Source organism: Rhinatrema bivittatum, chromosome 4 (assembly GCF_901001135.1).
Source record: "Rhinatrema bivittatum chromosome 4, aRhiBiv1.1, whole genome shotgun sequence".
Classification (NCBI taxonomy): domain Eukaryota; kingdom Metazoa; phylum Chordata; class Amphibia; order Gymnophiona; family Rhinatrematidae; genus Rhinatrema; species Rhinatrema bivittatum.
This window is the reverse complement of record NC_042618.1, coordinates 346,881,727-346,905,389: the sequence shown is the minus strand read 5'-3', so window position 1 is coordinate 346,905,389 and position 23,663 is coordinate 346,881,727. Positions and strand designations below refer to the sequence as shown.

Sequence of the window (23,663 nt, the reverse complement as noted above, 5' to 3'; positions counted from 1 at the left end):
TTAAATTACAGAGTTTTCCAGAATAGTCTAGAGATTCTTCGAAGGATAGAGATCTCCATCTTCTGGATGTGCATCGCACTCTGTTGCATTATTTGAAGGTCACTAATTCTTTTCGGCAATCAGACCTTCTCTTTGTGTTGTTCAGCAGAGCGAAGAAAGGAGAGAAAGCTTCTAAAGCTACCTTGGCTCGTTGGTTGAAAGAGGCTATTTGTTCGGCCTATATTTGTAAAGGTTGTGCCATTACAACGTGTCTTAAGGTCTATTCAACTAGAGCACAGGCAGCCTCTTGGGCGAAGTGTCAGTTGGCATCTCCACAAGAGATCTGTAGGGCTGCGGTGTGATCCTCGCTTCATGCTTTCACCAAGCATTATTGATTGGATGTTCAGGCACAGGAGGATGCGACTTTTGGTGAAAGTGTGTTGAGAGCGGATCTTTCGGGTTCCCGCTCGGTGTAGGACTGCTTTGGTACATCCCACTTGTCTGGATCGATCTGGGTATGTTCATGAAAGGAAAATTGGTTCTTATCTGCTAATTTTCGTTCCTGTAATACCACAAATCAGTCCAGAGACATGCCCTGTTATTGCTGCTGAAAGACTGGTTTTCCTGGTATTTTATATACTGTATATCAAAGATTACTCTCACTAATTGAACAGTTATGGGTTGGTTTTTTTTAATTATTATTATTTATTGAAATTTAAAAGAAAGTTTACACAAAGTGTCCACTTTGTTTCAGAAACAGTTATGATTTTTGAGTTAAGCGATAACTCCAGTACCAAAGTAGTATGTCATGTTGGGCTCCAGTTCAGGGGGATCCAGCCCTGGGTTTTTTGGTTCGCCTTGGGAAAGGGGAATCCTATCTACTCATTGGCTTGGTTACAGATCAATATTGAGGGACCGCAGGTGGCACTCTCGTTTATGTAGCAGTGACACAAGCTTTTTGTTCTCTGCCTCCATCTGCTGGTAGGAATGCAAATCCCACTTGTCTGGACTGATCTGTGGTATTACAGGAATGAAAATTAGCAGGTAAGAACCAATTTTCCTTTTGAATACAGAGTTGCAAAATAAACCCATGAAGAAGTCTTTAGTAGGGGGTATTGCCCTAGATTTGATGCTGTTTGACACAGGAAGTAGATGATAGCAAAAGGATAAGTCTATGTCTGCTTGATCTCTTCCACTGTTTCTCAGAGCACTTGCTGCTTGATATGATCAGAGTCAGGATGCTGGGTGAGGTGGACTTTTCACAGTTGTGTTTTTTTTCTTTTTTTTTTATCAAGTCTTCATAGAGTTACTCCAGTGTAAAGGTTGAAGTTCTGTTAACTAACTTACATCGATTAAATTAGAAAACAATTTTTTAAAAGCCTTAAACCAAATTTGTGTGTAAGAGTTGGATTGTGCCCAAGTTAATCTAATGTTCAAGTTTAAAGTCTTCTCCCACCATTTGCAGGTTACACAAAGCTCCCATTCAAGTGGTTTGACTACCTCAGGGAAACGGGCTCCATAGCAGCACCTGTAAAGCTCTTTAATAAGGTACAATGAATTATGTACATCTTTTGGTTTTATTTTTGTGTTTACCCGAGTTACGTTGCCTCCCTTCTGCCTCCCTCTGCTTGCTTCTCTTTTTTCACTTGCCATGTTATTGACCTGCATTTGAATGCTACTCAAAAGGTTGTAGCAAATTAACTCTTGCATTTCAGCTTTCATACTCTAGTAAATGTTTTCCTCCTTTTGTGGGAGAAGGGGATTTTTGTTGGGAGTAGGTTACAGTAATACTTTAATGTTCTGTAACATTTGTCAGTCCCCTGTAGGTTTGGACAAGTCCCTGGAGGAAAAGTCCATACACCGTTATTAAGGTGAACTTGGGGAAATCTAGCTATCCCTTGGGATCCTGCCAGGTATTTTTGACCTGGATTGGCCACTGTTAGAAACAGGATACCAGGCTTGATGGACCTTTGGCTGACCCAAAATGGCAAATCTTATATAGTTTCTACTTGTGGTTTAAATTAAAAAAAAAAGGTACAGTTAAGTTCAAGACATTCTTTCCAGTGGCTTATACTTGTGTGACAGAGAAGCAGGCTATTTAATTATATATTTCTAGTCCACCTTTCTCATTAATATTGTACAAGGCGGAGTTGTGTGAACTCTTCTAGTTTTTGATGACATGGGAAAACTGAAGCACAAAGCATGATGACCAAATCCTTTTTTAGCTAACACAGAAACCGAAAAATGTGTTTGTTTATTTATTTATTTATTTGAAGTGTTTTATATACCGTTATTCGGTAAAGCCATCATAACGGTTTACATAGTGAACAATTTTATCAAGGAAGTTTTGAGATATCATAACAGAGTGAACAATTACAGTAATAAACATAGCATCACAAGTCTCTGAAGTAATATAAGGTTGGATGAGGAGGGAAGCATGTTAGGTTGTAGATTATAGTTATGAGTTCATTTGGGAGTTAGTATGAGCAGATGATTGGGGGTCCGTGAAGAATTTTCGAAACAGTAAAGTTTGTGTGTAAAATGCTTCAAATTAGAACTCTTACCTTATTTCAGTTGTAATTTTTCTGGCTAAAGAAATAAAATTGAGGTTTCTGGTGGTGGTTTGTTTTTTTTTTGCTGTTGTTGCTTTTTATGTCCAGCATAATACTTGCGGACTGAATCATGGTCGATCAAATCTTTTGGCTCTTGTTACAGTTTATACTGGCTGACAGAGGCAATGAATGAATCATTTTAGGGGACTTTTACATATATATTTTGTTTTTAATTTCATTTCTGTTGATTTAGAATATTCCAGGCAGTTCCAGGACATAAACGACAAAAAGCCACTCGTTACAACTTCAGACATTTGGACTTTTTAAACTTCAAGTGCTTGATTTCACTTCACAATGCCAATTGCACTTCTGCCCGCTAGAACTAGTAATTCATATTTGAGAAGGATATTAACTATCATTGTGTGCTTATTTATACATGGCACAGTGTTGTTGCTGATAATTCATATCACTTTCTAGATAATGTTAATCAAAATTGGAATGAAATATTAACACAACAAGTCATCAGTTTTGGTCAGGAATGTCCCTGTTTGCAGAAATGTTATGTAATTTTTGTTTTATTATTTGTTCCCATTTTGCGAATAGAGTAAATGGATTTTGTTTGGCTAAACATTGACTTGGCTCAGTTTTCTGCTTTTACATTTTAAACAGTAATTCCAAACAGAGCCCAGATCATGCAAATAATAATCAAGAATATATAAACTCTGTGTATTTAAAAACACTATATATTAAAAACTCAACTACATTTTAGCAAATTTCAAGAAAACTATATTGGAACTGCAATGTAAAGAGACTTGTTCTGTTTAAGCACTATGTTGCTAAATTACTAAGTCATCCCAGCACAGACAAATTAATTTTTCTATATTTCTGTATTTTGCTGTGATGTAGGAAGTTCCTAACCATGGCTTTCGTGTTGGAATGAAACTGGAGGCTGTAGACCTCATGGAACCACGGCTAGTCTGTGTGGCCACAGTAACCCGCATCATCCACCGTCTGCTACGGATCCACTTTGATGGTTGGGAAGATGAATATGACCAGTGGGTAGACTGTGAGTCCCCAGACCTCTATCCCGTAGGGTGGTGCCAGTTAACTGGGTATCAGTTACAGCCCCCAGCACCACAAAGTAAGTTGTGGATAATAACTGACATGAACACTTTATTTTATCAAATGAAACATGTTACAGTGACATAATTTTAGTGTATATGCACTAATATTGGTTTTGGAATTTTTAAATCTATAATAGAAATCATAAATATTCCACTAGCTTTTAAAGTTCTGACTGTTGGTATTTGTACATTTCTCATATTAGGTTGTCCCCTCATAGATCGATATATTTTCTGGAAAAACCCTTGATAAATTAGGCCCTATATGAAACAGCAGCCCCTGGAGTTTTGGGATGCATTGTAATAGGTTTTGGGTGGTCCAAGGCTTTCAGTTAAGCCTTTTATCATATAACCCCTCTTAGGGGGAAATGTTCAAAGTCTTTGGGCAGCTTGCATAAATACTTTTTTTTTTATCTGCAGACCTGAAAACTCATTTTTGAAGAGAAACTCCCTATGGAGTTTCCCTTTGAAAAATTTGGCAGGCAGGGAATATGGGTACTGCACACAAATGAAATCCCTGCATATGCTTTATTTTCCCTGCCCCCGTCTGCCCCTTTTTCATCATGGCTAAAAGTACTCACACTGTCATAGATTATGTGTATTTTTAGTCACATGCCCAGTGGGGGAGGGGGACCATAATTTTTTTTTTTTTTTTTTACATGGGTAAACATGTTTCTCCATGGACAAGCAAAACGAAATAACCACACAGATGAGTGACGTCATCCGATGTCACCAAGTTGATCCTATTCTCTCCTAGCCCAGAAAGTTCTGTTTTTTTGTGTATTTCTTCTGGGCATGCATGAGAGTTCCTACTCTAGCGTTGCCATGTGACACTCCCTCAGTCTAATTTCATCCACGTCACAAATAGTCATAATTTCTCCTTGTCTGCCAGCTGCTGTTTTTCTCACAAGAAATTTAGAAAATTACTTTGACAAACTATTCTTCAAAGAAAGAAAAGATCAACAAATTGATATGATATTAACATGGTTTCATCCAGATTTTCAGCAGATAAGAAGGGGAAAAGCCTTTTTAAGTCCTGTAACAGTGGCTGGCACAAGATGGCTTCCGCTGACCAGTACATCTTAATGTCTCCAGCGTTTAGGTCCTGATCATGATAGTGCCAGTTGAGGCCCTTGTGGCAGAATGCCCTGAAGGGTTAATAATACGGAGACCTGAAGTTAAAATACCAGTTTAAAAGCTCTTTAAAGTACAAAAGCTCTAAAAAGCACATTCATAAAAGGAGCTCTAGAGCCGTCAGTGAAAAAAATCAAGGGCCAGATTATCGACATAGAAGCAGAGAACTTAGCAGTGCCAAGGCACTTCGTAATTATGCTGGAAGAGTCAATGGTGCCGTGTGCAGAAAGGGTACCATCTTCAGCACTGACATTCGGCGAAGGGTCTTCTTCGCTGCTAGCATCCGGCGCAAGATCTTTAGCAACTACATCTGGTGCAAATCATCTTCAGCACCAAAAATTGGCTCGAAATGAATATCGGCACTGAAAATGGAGGCCAAGAGAATATTGGAGACAAGAGAAAATGATGTTGACAACAAAAATGGTGCCAGCAGATCAGTGCACAAAGGAAAAGTAAAGCTCGAAACATCCAAACCATCAAGGAAATCTGCTTCTACAAATGCTCCTCCCACTTTGCAGCTGGAGGAACTTCCTTCCACCATCAAACAGGAACCATGGCTTCCCTTGCCAGCATTACCAGAATGTAATACCTTTGTCCAAAAACTATGTACAGACTTTATCAAGCAGTACATGAAAGAAGTGTCTAATAAAAAAAAAAAAACAGAGTTTCAAGAACCTATCTTGGAATATTTAAGAGAATAATTAAAATTCAAGCTTCCAGCTTCATATTTTGTGGATACTAAAGACAGACCATTTAAAAAAGCAAAGAAGAATCTTCAGAAGAGAGAATAAGACCAGATTCACCAATATACATTCCTTCAAGTTTTGAGGATTCACAAAACTCTTATGATTCCTCTGACTATATATCAAACCGTTCACCATATCCTCTATCTGAACAGTCTCCAGGGCGCCTACACCACTAGAGGATGCCTTTTAACTAGTTTTTAGTCAAAAGATGTTGAAAATCATTCCCTTCAGCATACAGGAAGAAGATGGAGTAACACAATTATAGGGGAATTCTCCAGTGCATACAGTCACCTAAACAATACAAGGTGTTTCCTATGCACCAAGCATTTATAGATATAAAGACTAAAATTTGGAAGACTACTTATTCCATAATGCTGCTGGCAAAGAATGTAGACATAAAATACAGGCTATAAAAATGTCCTGGCCGTATTAAGGTCCAGCTACCTCATGAATCAATCATAATCGAGTCAGCACTGAAAATAACCAAAAAGCCAAAGACTTAATCAAATACACTTCCTGGAAAGGATTCATGAATATTGAACAATATAGGAAAGACAGCTTTCCAAGGTGCAAATTTGCAATCTAGGATTCAAGCACACCAATTCCAAATGATCCAGTACCTTTTTCAATAATCTACAGATGCTTAAAGAACATGCAAACAAATTGCCAGAACAAGAACTCAAACAATTTAACGCCACCATGACAAACACAAAAGACTGTGCAAAGCATATCACACTATCCATCTATAATTCTTTTAATAGTTCATCTAGAGTATCAGCAACAGCCATAGTCATAAGGAGGCCAGCATGGCTTCATTCTTCCGCAGTTATGAAAGAAATCCATGACAAGTTAGTAGAAACCTCATGTGATGATTACATCTTGTTCTAGGAGAAAATTGAGACAGTAGAATCTATTAAAAATCAAAATACTGTTCTCCAATCATTGTCTGCAACTCAAATATACTTCCTCCAACAGGAGATATTGTCAGGATTACAGAAGACCTTACTATTCCTCACAAAGGAGAAAATATTCACCTTATCCATACTATAGACAATATCCTATACTACTTCAGTTCCAACAACTGCAGCAGCAGTTGCAACAGAGTCAACCCAGCCAAAGAACTTGTGTCTGACAGCAACAAAGAAAGGCTCAACAGCCTCAGCAGAGGCTATCATCTAGTTTTTTACCCCAATCAAGTCCTATTCAAAACCCATTTACAAAAATAGAAGTAGAAGGAAAACTCAAATACTTCAAGAAACATTGGGATTTAATCATCACTGCCAAATAAGTTTTGAACATAATTCAACAAGGACATAATTCAACAAGGACATTATCTAAACTTCAAGCGATTATCACCTCAAAGCCCCCCTCCCCCCTCTCCAAATCACCAAAATCACTCCATTCTCCAGCTAAAGGTTCTAATCCAAGAGCTAAATTCCCTCTTGAAGTCCAAAGCAATTCAACCAGTCTCAAGAGCTCAAAAAGAAAAGGGACTTTATTTCAGATACTTTCTGATCCCAAAGAAAACAGAAGATCTAAAACCAATCTTAGATTTAAACACCTTTCTGAAGAGAGAAATTTTCGATGAACTTAAGTACAGTCCTCCACTACGTCAGCAGCAAGATTAGTTGACCTTAAATGCTTAGCTCATATCATAATCAACAAGAAGAACAGAAAATTGATTAATTCTCCAAGATCAGCATTACCAATACAGTGTTGCCCTTCAGACTAGCTGCAGCTTCAAGAGTGTTTACCAGATGTCTAGCAGTAGGAGCTACTTATCTAAGGAAACAAAATCTTCTAGTTTTTCCATATGTAGTCTATTGGCTAATATCAAGTACATATTACACAAACTCTATAAAAGATGTATATCAAATCATGAATGTTATGCAGAACCTTGGATTTCTAGTAAATTTTGGGAAATCCGACTTAGTTCCAAATCAGCAGCTAGAATTCATAGGGCAAAGCTAGACATGATCAAGAGTCCCACCTACCCAATCAAAAGGCAACCAAAATACAGGCTTTAACACAATCTTTATTCAGAAGCAGATGGATTTACAGCTTGAAAATACATGAAAATCTTAGGGCACATGGCTTCAGCAATACATGTTACACCACTAACACGCTGAAAATGAGGCAGGTGTGGTGACATCTAAAGAACCATTGGAACCAACATGTCCAGCCACTCATTCAAAGAATACTGATAACAAAAGATTTATTACAATCAGATGTTGGACAAAAAGAAAAAATTTGATACAAGCGCAGAGCATGCATCCTTTAGAAGTCCAAAAAATAAGAATAGGTGCCTTAAACCAAGATGGGGAATGCACATCAACTCTGTATGCACACAAGGTGTTTACACAAAACAAAAAAGAACTCTTCACATCAGTATTCTAGAGTTGAAAGCAATCTACAGTGGCCTATGAATGTTCAAATCCTGCCTATAGAACCAAACGATACAGATAAGAACAGACAACCAGGTAGTACTGTTCTATATCAACAAGCAGGGAGGCATAGACTCTTACCAGCTTTGCATAGAAGCAGTTAGCAGTGGAAAAGAGAGTGCATATCTCGACAATTTATCTTCCCAACAATCTGGCACACAGATTGAATTGTCAACTATACCCACACAAGTGGTCACTCAGTGACAACACTCTGCAGGACCTTTCCAAGTTATGAGGAATGCCGACCCTGCACCTTTTTCCATTATCATGCAGTCACAAACTATAGCAAAATTGTTCCAAGAGGCCAACCAACCAGGCTCTGGCAGTGGATGCATTTATCATCCTATGGAACAAAGGTCTACTATATGCGTTTCCTCCAACTTTTCTCTAATAGTAAGGACAATTCTCAAATTGAGAAAAGACAAGGGGAAGATTATTCTAATAGCTCCATGCTGACCAAGTCAAAATTGTTTTCCACGGCTACACAGGTTCAAGGTGGCACCACTTAGCACATTACCGTTAATTCCAAACCTACTAACCCAGTAAGGAGGGACTGTTCGCTATCCAAACCCTCCAGTCACTTAAACTAACAGCTTGGATGTTAAAAGCAAATTAGTTTAAAGACTTAACTTGCCTCAAGCAATAAATGAAATAATACTAGCTGCAAGAAAGCCAGCCTCTAGAAAATCATACAACTACAAATGGAAATAGTTTAGCAATTCATGACAGAATCAAGTCTGACCCTTTCATATGTTCCATACCATGCTGCTCTTTTACCCAGTGTTTCCAGACCTTTCCTGGAGGCACACCTCACCAGTCAGGTTTTCAAGATATCCCTAACGAATATGCATGAGATATATTTGCATACATTGGATACCTAGTGCATGCAAATCTATCTCATGAATATTCATTTTGGAAATCCTGAAACCCTGACTGACTAGATATGCCTTCAGAACAGGATTAGGAAGCACTGCGCTTAACTAATGCATTTTATAAGCTCTGGCCTAAAATCTAACTCCATAAGAATCCATTTGAGCACCATTGCAGCATAACATCAACATGAAAACAACCAATCAATCTCAAATCACCCAACAATCTTTAGATTTATTAGAGGTCTTTATAATTTAAAGCCTTCAATAAAGATATCACCACCACAATGGGATCTACATAGAGTACTTCATTGGTGTAATGGTTTGTGGGCCCTTGGCCTGAGGTGAGCGTTGTTACTACCTGTGGGGAGGGGCCCCACAGGTCTACACCGTTGGGAGGCGAGGTCTGGCTCAGCAGAGAACTCTGGGAGAGACTGTGGAGCAGTCCCTAGGAGCAGGGTAAGAGACGCAGCAGGAAGGGATTTCCACAGTTCGTGGAACAGGCTGGAGATCAGTACCTGCAGAGCGGGGACCACGACACAGGGCATGCAGGAGGTATTCTGGAGAGGCAACCCCGAGGGGCGGAGCTGCACCATGAAGGAGGTACTGGTGCAACGACGTAGGCAACCCACGGAGCGGGGAAGCCCGGGTCAGGTCTCCAGCTGATGACGTAGGGCTGCCCGAGGAGCAGGAGGCGCACCGGTAGAGCCTGGTAGCAGAATCAAGGGTATAGCCCTGAGGAGCGGGGAAGCACCAGTTGTCCCAAGAGTAATTGTAGGCACGTCACCAAGGAGCGGGGAAGCACGGAAATAGAACTCCCAAGTGGTGAAGGTATTCCCAGAGGCGGCCCTGAGGAGCAGGGAGGCAGCAGGATAGGACTTACTGGAAGGTGCAGGGCTAGCCCGAGGAGTGGAGGAAGCCAGGAGACCATGTCCCCGTAGAGTGCACACCCTGGCCCCCAAGGAGCGGGTACCAGGCAGGATCCAGAGTCCAAGGAGATCCGATAGCATCACCACAGGAATGGCAGAGACAGGAGCTCGTAGAGTAGTAATGGAACTCGTTGCCAAGTCGGCTAGCTGAGGGCAGAGGTGGAGCTTAAGTACACTGATGCAATGATGTCATCAATCCGGGACGCCCCTGAGGTTCCCGCTAAAGGGGCTTTAAAAGAGGGTCTGGTGGCGCATGCGCACGCCTAGTAAGGCCCAGAGCCGGCATGGAGGATGGCAGCATCTTGACCGCTACGAGGAACCATAGGGAATGCGGCAGCATTCACTAGCCCGCGCCACGAGCAGGCCTGGAGAAGGAAGCAGGACGTTGCAAGATGTGAGAAGACGCGGTCGCAGCCCTCTGCGACCGATGGTCATAACAATCAGCTATTAACGCTACAATCTGAATGTATGGAAACAGACAATCTCAAGAATGTCACATGGAAAACACTTCCTGATAGCCCGCAGAGTGAGTACATGCGCTAGTAATGTACCCTCCGTACACTCAAAATATTTAAAAATTGAATGGTACTAAGAACCCATCCAAAGTTCTTACTGAAAGTGGATCTCCGTTTTATCTAAACCAGTCTGTAACATTGCTGTTTTTTCCAAAACCACATCCAGCTCAAGAAGAGCAATATTTGCACAACCTAGACTGTAGAAGAGCACTGTTTTATCTTGAGAGAACTAAACTGTATAGAAAATCCACACAGTTATTCATATCTTTTGATGACAGTTAAAAAGGAAAACCTGTATCCAAACAAACTTTTATCAAGATGGATTTCTCAGTGCCTAGCTCATTGTTATCGAAGAACTAATTCTCAAACTTCACAGCACATAAAGATCCACCAGTTTGAGAGCAACGCTACAACTTTAGCTCATTTGAGCTCCTCTTTTGTGCAGGATATCTGCAAGGCAGCAACATGAACATCAAGTCATACTTTTACTCTACACTATTGTGTAGACCAGGAGTCTTGAGCAGACAGTAAATTTGGACAGTGTGTGCTCCAAACTATTCTGAAGTAAATGTCAACTTCTGCCACATAGCAACAGGTTGCAAAAAAGAAAAAAAGGAAACTCAAACATGCAACCCTTAGCTGGGTGGTCCCATCTCTGTGTCTGTTTCATTTTGCTTCTCCACGGAGAAAATTAAGTTGGTTACCTGAAACAGGTGTTCTCAGTGGACAGCAAAATTAAACAGCCATACAATCCCTTCCTCTTCACCAGGAAGTAGAAGAATCTAGAAGATGGACTGAGGAAGTGTCACATGGCAACTCTAGAGCAAGAACTACCACACACACTTAGAAGAAACAAAAAAGAACTTTCTGGGCTAGGAGATAATAGGACCAACTTGGCACCATTGGATGACATCATCTATCTATGTGGCTGTCCATGTCGAATACATATTACAGGTAAGCAACTTCACTTTCTCCATCAGCAAGCAAGCATGAATTAACCATAATGTGTGGGTATTGTCATTCGTCGGCACAAAAAAAACCACAGGTCTCAGAGCTCAGTAAACTTTACTGAGGTTGCGTGAGATGCCTCATGAGCCCTTCAGTTTTTCTTCATCCGAGTTATCACGTGAACGTGTCCCCAGTCTCTTAAAATGTTTACAGCATTTGGCCTTGTACTTTGTTACTGCTTCATTTGCTTTCTATTTTCTTGCTGCTGCCTCAGCAGCCCTCAAACAGAACATTTTAGTTCTTTAAAAAAAAAAAAAGAGCTTAGAGAAGTCCAAGCTCAGTGGCTTCAAGGCCTATATGTGTGGGCACCGGTTGTCAATTATGGATATGGAACTCCCATGCATGCTCAGTAAAGTTGAGCTGAGTCCATGTCTCTGCCATCAGATGATGTTACCCACACATTATGGCTAATCTATCCTGCTTTTTACACAGAACCCTGTTTATAGGTAAGCACATCTTCTTTTTTACCCACACAAAAATCTTTGAAATTTGTTCTCCATGAGCTTGGATCTTTCTAGTGTATACTAAACCCTAGCGGTTACTACCCCCCTAACTAATCAAGCTTGATAGTTCACTTGGATGCAGCTCCATCACTGCTGTCTACATTAATGGTGGGGGTGGAAGGGAAATAGAACCAAAGGTTACTAAGAGCCAAGAGAAACAGATAAGTATGAGAAAAAAAAAAGTGTGAAGCTTGCTGGGCAGACTGGATGGGCCGTTTGGTCTTCTTCTGCCATCATTTCTATGTTTCTATATAAGGTACACATGAATTACTGTAGCTGCAAATTTCAGAACTTGCTCAATTGCAAGTCAATAGAGCCCTACAGAATATTTTTGTAGTTTAAAATTTTAGTATAGAACTTGCAATTATAAAATAACAAGCCGTTAAGCCCGTAACAACGGGCTACATTAAAAAAAAATTTGTTCGGTTTTCAGAAACTGCACTCTTCTACACTTCTTCTCCCTCACTCCCCCTTCCCCTTGCTTACTCACCTCGGTCACTCACCCCCCCTTCCTCCACTCACCTCCCTTCCCTCCCCTGCCCCCACTCAAACTCCCTTCCCTCAGTCTTACTCACCGTCTTTCTCCCACTGCCTCCCTCCTCTCTCACTGAAATCCTCTTCCCTCACTCTCACCTCCCCCCTCATTCTCACTCCCTTCCCTCAATCTCATCCCCTCCCGTCCCCTCTCAGTCACTACGCTATGTGACTCACTCCTTCCCCTGCGGCACGGAATGTCTGTCAGAGCTCTTGACGTTCCTGCTGTCCCAACTCCCTCCCCCCCCCCCCCCCGATACTCCTTGTCCGCGCGCTGAACTCTTGCTGGTTCTCGTCGCCATAGAGAGAGATGCATGGTACGTCGGTCAGAGCTTTCTGTTCCGCGCATGCATGGTAGAGCTGCTCTCTACTGCGCATTTGCGGGCCATCGGTCAGAGCCCATTTATATTGTAGATACATGACTTGCTGGGTATTGTGCAGGCTTGGCAAGGGAACCACAATATTTGTGGCATGAAATAAGCAGTTCTGTAAGGCAGATGTGAAAGCAGTGAACCTTGTGCATGGTCTGATTTAGTACTTCTTATACAAATTTTCATAAATTTGCTGCTTTCTTGTCGTCTATCCCAGACCAGTCCAAGCAAGTGGGTTATGTTCCCCCACTACTGCATGCAGATAGAGACAGAAATAAAAAGTTCAAAGTTGACTTCACTCTTCCTATAGAGTTTTGGTGCTGCAGCTCTTCAGTATTTCTTTGTCTCCAGCATACAGATATGTGGACAGTAGTGCGGCTATGTGTAGGCCACTTCCAGGAAGGCTTTAGGCCCAAGTTTCTGGTGGAGTATAGGCCATGTCTTGGGGGAGATGATCCTGATTGAACTGATTCTCCCTTCCCTGTTGAGAACTGACTCATTTGGGGTCTGTTCCCATGCCAAAGGGTAAAGCATCGGATGATCTCGGGTGACTTTGTTCCCTTGGTCAAGCTGGCAGCAGGAGCTACTGACGGCACATGCTCTCTCTATTCTGGGAGAGCAACAGGGAGGCAGTAGTTTAAAAAAATAAAGTAAAAAACCGCAGTCCGCCAATTTTGGGCAACCTCGGAAGACTTGGAAAGCATGCCCTCATATGTTGCCCACAACCAGACTCACAATGCATATATGGGACAGGTGGAAGGGACAGTTGGTAGGTAGGAAAGATTATTTTTATATGTCTAGCTTATTTTATAATACTGATTTCTTGCCTGGGCTCCCTCTCTCCGCTTTTCGAGTGTGGAAGGATCAAGAAATGACCAAGTTGGAACACATTTGGGGAGGAGATGGATTATTATCCTATGATTATTTGTGTCAGAAATATAATCTGCCCGCTTCCGAATTTCTGGTATATCACCAGCTTTCTCATTTCTGTCAGAGTTAAAACATTCGGCTGCACTTAAAATCAGGGAAATCCTATTTGAGGGGTTTTGTTCATCTTCAGCTCAACCGAAGGGCCTTATCTCTAAAATTTATAAATTACTGAATGTCCGACTTCCAGAGATGCAGCCCTACGCTAAAGCTTGGGTGAAGGATTTCTCAAAGGAATTGACTTCTGAAAGCTGGGCTGATATTTATCTTTATATTAGTAAAGCTTCGATCTCCTCTTCCATACTCGAAAATGGTTATAAGCTTTTATACCGCTGGTATGTTACTCCTGAGAAACTTAGGAAATTTCATGAGCGCTTTGATGGGTTGTGTTGGCGGGGCTGTAAAGTTCTTGGGACATTTCTGCACATGTGGTGGTCGGGAGAGTGTATAGCACCGCTTTGGGCTCAATTGGAAGCTTTTCTTGCTAAAGTACTGGCTGCAGAAGTGCGACTATCTATGGAAGGTGCCTTATTACAAAGAAGGGATGAGGCGTGGTTACATCCGGTGCACCCTTTCTGCACGCAGGCTTGTATAGCTGTCAGGATGGAAATAGCGAAAGCTTGGAAACCTAAAACAAGTCCAACATTTGTGGTCATTGACAGCGGAAAAGCGTCGGAACCTGCGGACATTTCATCAAACATGGGACCCTTATCTACGCTGGCGTGCCTCCTGGGACAATTAAAGCCATGCTGATAATCCTGTTCGAGACCGGTTTTCTTCTTATTGGATACTTCAACACTACTTGTGGTTTATGATTACGACAGGCTGATGGATTTTATTTAGATCATTACTTTGGATATGAACGCCTTATATTATTCTATGGGATACTACCTGTTAGGTTGTTTCAACTCTCTATATATGGATGGATAAGGATTCAGGGAGGGGTGGGGAGATGGGGTAAATAATACAAAAACTGGTGACACAGTGGTTTTCATTTGTTTATTGATAATGTTCATTTGATATTCACCAATAAAAACGTTTATACAAAAAAAATAAATAAAATAAAAACCCTGCAGCTGAGCCTCTTCCCTGGACTGCATCCCAATCTCCTATGGTGCCATGCTTTGTTTGGACAGTCATGGGGTCTGAGGTGATCCTTTTCTCTCCCTCTGCTGTCTTCTGGTATGACTGTAAAAAAAAAAAAAAAAAAAAAGGAGGCACAGTACCGCAGATAAGTCACGAAGGCTCACTATCTCAGAGAGTGTAATCTACCTGACTTGTGAGTAGGCATGTACCAAGCGGGTGGATGTGAACTGCAGTGGGTCAGCACCCTGCCAAGTGCAAAACTGGGGGGTTTCCCCACATCAAGTCCTGTCCCCTTTAGTGGAAGGCAGAGCTGTAGTACACATGGAGCAGGGAGTGATTGGCACTCCTGTGTTGGCTTAAACAGCAGGCATTTTATCACTGCTTCATGCCAAAAATAAATAAATTAAGCATGCCAGATTCTTTACCTCTCTCTTCAATCCGCTAGTTGAACAGGAAAGTTTTTTATTTTTGGGGGGAGGTAGGAGGGGACGTTACATATTTTCACTCAGGCACAGCAGAGTCTGAACAGCTCCAGTTCTCTACTGAGTTGTTATTTCAGTAGGTGACCTCACATGCATGTTGCAGCTTCTCTCTCCTGCCCTTCCTGATAGCTGAGCGATGGAGATAATAGCCTGCAGAAATGACTCTTCTCCCCTCTACACAAATAAAGATTGCCAGAGGGTCTTTTAAAGCTAAATTAGGCTTGTGAGGTTGTAGATTGCTGTAACCTGTTGGGAATTATTAGAAAGGGAATGGTGAATAAAATGGAAAATATCATAATGCCTCTGTATCGCTCCATGGTGAGACTGCACCTTGAACACTGTGTATAATTCTGGTCACCACATCTCAAAAAAAGATATAGTTGCGATGGAGAAGGTACAGAGAAGGGCGACCAAAATGATAAAGGGGATGGAACAGCTCCCCTATGAGGAAAGACTAAAGTGGTTAGGACTTTTCAGCTTGGAGAAGAGATGGCTGAGGGGGGAATATGATAGAGATGTTTAAAATCATGAGAGGTCTAGAATGGGTAAATGTGAATCGGTTATTTACTCTTTCGGATAATAGAAGGACTAGGGGGCACTCCATGAAGTTAGCATGTGGCACATTTAAAACTAATCGGAGAAAGTTCTTTTTCACTCAACGCACAATTAAACTCTGGAATTTGTTGCCAGGGGATGTGGTTAGTGCAATTAGTGTAGCTAGGTTTAAAAAAAGATTGGATATGTTGGAGGAGAAGTCCATTACCTGCTATTAATTAAGTTGACTTAGAAAATAGTCACTGCTATTACTAGCAACAGTAACATGGGATAGACTTAGTTTTTGGGAATTTGCCAGGTTCTTATGGCCTGGATTGGCCACTGTTGGAGACAGGATGCTGGGCTTGATGGACCCTTGGTCTGACCCAGTATGGCATGTTCTTATTCCAGGGTGGTCTTGCTTGGGCAGCACCTTTGGATTTCTCCTCAAACCCTTCCTAGCTCTTGACCATGTCCCCTTTAGCTTATCCTTGGCAACATTTAGGGTGCTGGAGCACAGCATTGGCTGGGAAAGTCATAGGGAATTGGCTGGACAAGAGGAGGAAGAGAGAGCCAATCCAGTGGACAGGAGGCACCGGCAGCTCAACGCTCTGGAGAGCCCTAAGCACCGCGGACTGCACCCTGCAGTCCAACTCCTGAAAGTCCGGATTGGCCAGGACTGATGGAGGCAGATGAGGCTTTTCCAGCTCTTCCTCGGGTCTCCAAGGTGGCATAGTCCCCAGTACTGGTGTTGGTGGAGAATGCCTAAGACTACCAGGGGCATCGGAGGATGGGGCTTCCGATGACCGGTGTCACTTTGGTGGCAGCTTGGCAGCCACTGATGCCGCCCGGAACCAGGGCCACATATTCATGGCGACCAGTGGTGATGCTTGCGGGATCTCTTTCAGTGCTGGGCACAGTCTTTCCCCGGCACCGAGAAAGCGGAAGATCCCGATGTCCGGGAGATCGGTGAGACAATCAAGGATCCATCACCGTTCCCTTGATCCTTGGAGATACTGGTGAGAGGAACACCCAGGGGAAGCATGTCAGAAGGCTTCCCACGACCTCTTGAAGTTGATGGGACAGACATAGGAGTAGACGAAGCAGACTTCGGGGCCCTGAAATGTTTTTCCATCTTATTGAGGCGCGCCCGATACCCTTTGGAGGTCATCTGACAGCACCCACGGACGACGTGCCAGGCCCCAAGGCAGAGGATGCAAACCTCATGCGGATCCATGATAGACATGGTCCGCGAGCACTGGGGGCACCGACGAAAGCCGGTCAACGCCATGAAAAATACCCGGCGTGTGGTCGATGACTGGCGGTCACCCCAGGGCAGGAGTCATGAATCGACTGCAAAGTTGGAAAAAAGCAATAGAAAAATCCTACCATACCGAGGGGGCACCGACTGCGAGATATACTGGAACCCGAAACTTATTGAGAAAAAACAAGAAAAATGGAGAGCTCCATGACCACGAGGCAACTGCACCGCGAAAAAGAAGAAACTGAAGGGGGACTTCGAATGGACGCGCGGATAGTAGCAAGTTGGGCATGCTGGTCAAAGTCTGCTGGTCAAAACTTCTAGAAACTTTGACAAAAGTTTTCCGAGCCGGGCTCCATCCGATGATGTCACCCACATGTGAGGACTACCATCCTGCTTGTTGTAGGAGAACCTGAGTTTCTCCCTGAACAGGGAGGCCTTTACTACACTTTAACTAGTTGGTACTCAGGGTCTTGGATAGCATACGGGGACAGCGTGATAGCTATTTGTAATGGATCCAGGGTAATGCATGTGAGAAATAACTGGCAGTACCCTGTAGAGATAAGGGGGAATGCCCCTGCCCCTTTGTATCTATGTGTGGAATTGTCAAAGAAGAGGGTGGCCATTTTGCATAGGAATCCAAAGAAAAGGAGAACTCATAGCCCTTTCCGAGAGACCTGAAATAAATAGTAATATATCCCTGACCTCTTCAAAGGAGAGAAAGGGCCCCAAAATATGTAGCTGATCAAACCAGCCTAGTGCAATCACCCCCAAAGCCTACACTGAGGGCAGTAAGAAAGCCCCCCCTAAGTGGTGTCCGACCACCCAGAGCTGAAGATTCAAACAACAGAATTGCCTGAGCATATTGCTCATAGCCTCTGAAACAGCCCTGACTGGTATTGAGGGGCAGGAAGAGCTTCCGATAAGCAGCCAACCTCTGAACTTTGGTCCCTAAACTTACGGGACTACTCCAAAGGACAGTTAATCTCTTAGAGAGCATAAAACTGTAAAAAAATGTTAAGATTGCAGTTGACATCAATCTGTGGTGGAGCTCCAGAGAAGCATAGCTGTAAACATTGTAGCCTCATCTTGAAGTAACCTGGACTAGGGCACATGGGAGATCCGACTTGAGCAGCTCCAGCATCTTTTACCACTAGTGAGAGACTCACCAGCTGTAAATCCATTCAGGAGCTGCAAGTTCAAGACTCCTCTCTCAGCACACTGTTACCTGTGGGGAAGGTCACTAGAGTTGCTTCTGATGGATGCTGGACCCAATGCAGGAGGACTAGAGTCACAAAGTCAATGCACATAGCTACCTGGGGAGAGAGGCTACAGAAAAAGAAAGATTGTTTAAGCAGAGACTCAGTCTTTCTATGCTGAGAGACCCTCAGTGTTGTACTTCCATCTGCCAATTGTGGTCTTAAAAAAATGAAGACAATTCCCCATAGGTGATCCAATGGAGAAATTACTTACCTATTAATTTTGTTTTCCTTAGTGTAGACAGATGGACTCAGGACCAATGAGTTATATGCTCCCCTGCTAGCAGATGAAGATGGAGTCAGGTTCCAAAGCTGATATCACCTTAGATACACCCCTGCAGTGACCTCAGCCCTTCAGTATTCTCTTCAAAAGCCATTGTGGACATACTATTGAAAAAACTTGATTAAAAAACGGATAACTGTAACTGTACTCAGCCAAACATAAATGCTGAAACCCAGCAAGATTATAGATGCCCTGATCCTAAGGGTTGGATGATAGTTTACCCGTAACCTCTTGGAATTGATATTCATTTCATGGATGATTTCTTGGCACCATTTTTGGGCAGCCGTGGGTGAGATGCTGAGTCCATCTGTCTACACTAAGGAAAACGAAATTATCAGGTAAGTAATTTCTCCATTTCCTAGCATGTAGGCACATGGACTCAGGACCAATGGGATGTACAAAAGCTACTCCTGATCGGGGTGGGAGACTGCCCGCAGTCCGGTTAGCACTGCCCTCGTGGGCCTGAACTTCCAATTCACAGAACCTGGAGAACACTGTAAGGAGGACCAAGTCGCTGCTCGGCAGATGTCGACGGGAGACACCAGTCTAGCTTCCGCTCTTAAGACTGCCTGAGCCCTAGTAGAATGAGCTTTAACCTGAAAAGGTAATTGCTTTCCTGCCTCTACATAGGCTCCCGTGACCACCTCCTTGATCCAGCGAGCTATGGTAGCCAGCAGAGCTGGTTTGTCCTGCCTCCTTCCACCGTGAAGAACAAACAAGCGGTCCATCTTGTGCATTGGTTCTGAAACTTCCAGATACACACCAAAAGTCTACTGACGTTTAAATGGTGGAGGAAGCAGTATTCTTCCATGTCCTTGTGCCTGTCTAGGGATGGCAGTGGAACAGACTGAATCAAATAAAATCTGAGACTACCTTGGGCAAGAAGGAAGGAACGGTACGAAGTTGTAATGCTCCTGGAGCGATCTGGAGGAACGGTTCCCAACATGACAATGCCTGTAGTCCAGAGATGCAACGAGCCGAGCAGATCGCCACCAGAAACACCGTCTTCAGGGTTAATAAGTTCAAGGAAAGACTGCACAGTGGCCAAAAGGAAGGCCCTGCCAAGAACTCCAAAACTAGATTAAGATTCCACAAGGGAACCGGCCACCGTAGGGGCGGCCAGAAAATGGGTCATATTCGGATACGCCAACAGGCTGATTCTGTTCACTTCATCCCTGAAACAGGAGAGAGCCGCTACATGGACCTTTAAGGAGTTATGGGCCAACCCTTTATTCAAGCCATCCTGTAAAAATTCCAGAACCAGTGGGATTTTGACCGTCCAAGGGGCACACCACATTCCTCGCTCCAGGCCTCAAATAGTCTCCAGACCCGAACATACACTAAGGACGTAGAGAACTTCCTTGCGTGGAGCATGGTGGTAATTACTGGCACTGAATACCCACGCTTCATCAGGCGAGCCTTTTCAAGGGCCAAACCGTAAGACAGAATTGAGTTGGATTCTTGTGAAGGACCAGATCTTGCTAGAGCAGGTCCCTGTGGAGTGGAAGGGACGGGGGGTCTCCAACAGGAGTCTCCACATATCTGCATACCATGAGCGCCTGGGCTAATTCAGAGCTACTAGCAGAACTATAACCCCCTGTGGCACTCGATCTTGTGGATGACCCTGCCCAGCAGAGGCCACAGAGGGAAAGCGAATAGTAATTCCGCTTCTGGCCAGGTCTGAACTAGTGTGTCGATCCCCAGAGAGCACTGATCTCTTCTGCAACTGAAAAATCAGGGAACCTTCACATTGTAAGATGCAGCCAGCAGGTTGATTGACAGGAGGCCCAAGCGATCCACCACCAGTTGAAAGCTTTAGCCGACAATACCCACTCTCTGGGATCCAGATTTTCCCTGTTTAGAAAGTCTGCTCTGATGTATTTTCCTGCGATGTGAGAGGCTGAGATCATCTGTAGATGTATTTCTGTCCATTCCATAAGGAGATCTATCTCCTGTGACTCTTGCTGGCTCTTCGTTCCCCTGGCGGTTGATATAGGCTACCGTTGTTGTGCTGTCTGATATCACGCGGACCGCCTGACACTGGAGTATGTGACTGAACTTTAGTCATGCCAGTCTGACTGCCCGGGCTTCCAGGCGGTTTATGTTCCAGAGCGCTTCTTCCTTGGTCCAACACCCCTGGGCTGTCAGATCCTGACAGTGCGCTCCCTAACCCCGGAGGCTCATGTCTGTGAGGACCAGCCAGTTCGGCGGGGATAGGCTTACCCCCTTGCCCAGGTGAGCTTCCTGCAGCCACCACTGGAGCCAAGAACATATTTCCATTGGTAAGTGGAGGTGAATCGAATAGTCTTGAGACAGCGGGTTCCAACATGACAGCAGGGAGCGCTGAAGTGGTTGCATGTGTGCCCTCGCCCACGGCACTACCTCCAGGGTTGACGCCATCAAACCATGGATCAGAAGATAGCTCCACACCTTGGGGTGTATCATGTTCGTCAACCGACGTACTTGGGATATCATATTCCTTATCTATGAGGGCAGAAGGAAGACCTTGCCCTGCTTGGTGTTGAGCCGGACTCCCAGATATTCCAAGGACTATGGGGGGCTTGAGGCTGATTTTGTCCATATTTATGACCCAACCAAGCTCCTGCTGGTTGGTCCTGCTGGTCACCCGGAGACTCTCTGCCAATGACTTTGCCAGGATTGACCAGTTGTCCAAGTATGCATGCACCAGGATTCCCTCTTTCCTAAGTACCACCACTCTGGCCACCATTATCTTGAAAAATGTTCTGGGGGCGGTGGCCAGGCCAAAGGGCAGCGCCTGGAACTGATAATGGTGGCCCAGTACCACAAAGTGTAGGAAGCGCTGATGTTCTTGCCGGATTGGAATATGAATGTAGGCCTCTGAGAGGTCCAGGGAGGTTAAGAACTCTTGGTTTCCATGCAAAAGTGAGTTACCCGTAGGTGTTGGTTGACATTCTTGAGGTCCAGGATGGGGCGAAAAGAACCCTCCTTTTTCAGTACGATGAAATAGATGGAAAAATGCCCCAAATTTTCTTGGGAGTACTCCATATCTATCTCCCCTGTCAATAGAAAGGCTGATGCCACCTACTTGATGCCCTGGGCAGGAACGTCTTCCAAGGCACCATGCTGGTGGCCCACATCACCGCCTACCAGCTTTATATGACCCAATATAACTGTAATCTCTGGAAACGGGTCCAGGACTTTGCTGAGGGCCTGCGTCAACAGCAGCACGAGGCCCTCTCTGCCATTATCCTGCTGGGTCTCGAAGTGGGAAAGCATGAGGTGCATTCCACCTACAATGTTTTTGAGACGCGTGCTTCTGACCTCCGGCCGGAGGTCCAGGATAGGCTAGCTGACCTCCCCTGCATAGGTGAAAACCGTTTTGGGGTTAAGGTCCGGGATGCGGTAGCGCAATTGAAGGATTATCATGATACCCTTCAACAGCTGTTCGCTAGCACCTTTGAAGGCCCATCCTTGGCCAGGAAATCCTCCAGGCCGGGTTCCCGGAAGCCCTTTTACCGGTAAAGGAAATAGTATCCTCCAGCTGTCCAGGATTATACACCACACACCGGTTCCAGGGGCCATCCTTGCCAACAGCGAACGCCCAGACCCCAACTGGCCCCCCAACAAGCCACGGCCATGGGCTTTAGACTGGCGGCGAGGAAGCGAAGGTCAGTTGACCATATCCCTGACGTCAGATCCTCCGGTTGGAGGCAGGCTCTTGAGCTTCGCCCATTGCTGGGAAAAGATCACATCGGACTGATGGGTCCTCACTATCATCCATCAGGGGTATCATCTAAACTTCAGTCAGCTCCCAGAGATCTCTCCCTCATGTCCATCGTGAGGTTCGTCCACCCACCAGGTCATACTTCAGACAGAACTCGCTGCCCTCTTCATGGTGAACACGGTAGAACCAGTCCTTCGCCATCAGCAAGGCCAAGGGCTCTATTAGAGGTATTTCCTCATTCCAAAAAGGAATGGTGGCTTGCGCCCCATTCTCAACTTCCGGACGATGAACACATTTATCATAAGAGAAAAGTTCAAGATGGTCTCTTTGGGTATGCTGATTCCTCTCGTCAGAGGAGGAGACTGGCTTTGCTCCCTCAATCTCTAGGAGGCTTACGCACACATTGCAATTGTCCCCAGCCACCGGAAGTACCTCTGCTTCGTGGTGGGGAAAGCACATTACCAGTACAAAGTGCTGCCCTTTTGCTGGCATCGGCCCCCTGCATTGTTATGAAATGCCTAGCGGTGGTGTCCACCTACCTCAGGCGTCACTCAGTGCACATGTTCCCCTATCTGGATGATTGGTTGGTCCAGAGCGATTCCGGCTCAGGAGCCTTGCAGGCTCTGACCTTGATGGTGCAGATACTGCAGACGGTGGGATTTGTCATAAATTTCCCTAGTCTCATCTCTGCCCATCTCCTCAGCTGGACTTCATAGGCGCCAGGCTGGTCACAGTGCAGGCGAAAGCTTTTTTGCCCAGAAACCGGGCAATCGCCCTTGCCTCGCTGGTTACCCTTGACCAGAACAGCCAGAGGGTGCCAGCTTGCCTCCTGCTCCACCTCTTGGGCCACATGGCGGCCTCTGTCCATGTGACCCCTCTGGCTTGACTCCGTATGAGGAGACCCCAATGGACCCTGCTGTCCCAGTGGCAGCAGGCTTCCCAGGGTTTTGAGGTGTCCGTCACAGTCACAGACCCTCTAAGAGTGTCCCTATCCTGGGGGGAAGATCTTTCCAACCTGGAAAAAGGACTTCCATTTCCAACCCTCTCCACCTCAGGTGATTCTTACCACCGATGCTTCCCCTCAAGGCTGCGGAGCCCATGTGAACGGTATCCACATGCAAGGTCTCTGGACTGCCTCCGAAGCCTGCTCTCAGATAAACTTCCTGGAGCTTCGAGCAATGTGGTACGTTTTGTGGGTGTCCAGGGACCAGTTGTTGTCCAAGGCAGTCCTAATTCGGACGAACAACAAAGTTGCGATGTGGTATATCAACAAGCAGGGTGGCACAGGTTCCTTTCTCCTCTACCATGAGATGGTACAAGTGTGGACCTGGGTCCTTTCACAGGGAATGTCTCTGTGAGCGACCTACCTGCCAGGCCATCTCAACGTGTTAGTGGACCACTTAAACCGCTCCTTCCAGCC

At 44.5% G+C, this 23,663-nt stretch overlaps 1 protein-coding gene across 5 annotated transcripts in view; it reads left to right on the top strand.

Moving 5' to 3' along the window:
* MBTD1 (mbt domain containing 1) overlaps positions 1-23,663 on the top strand; it is a 241,653-nt gene that overhangs the window by 131,349 nt on the left and 86,641 nt on the right. For all 5 annotated transcript variants that reach the window (XM_029600665.1, XM_029600664.1, XM_029600662.1 and 2 more), the window contains 2 exons: positions 1,445-1,527; positions 3,438-3,672. In XM_029600665.1, the coding sequence (XP_029456525.1) occupies positions 1,445-1,527; positions 3,438-3,672 (318 nt within the window). The remainder of the gene's footprint in view (positions 1-1,444; positions 1,528-3,437; positions 3,673-23,663) is intronic.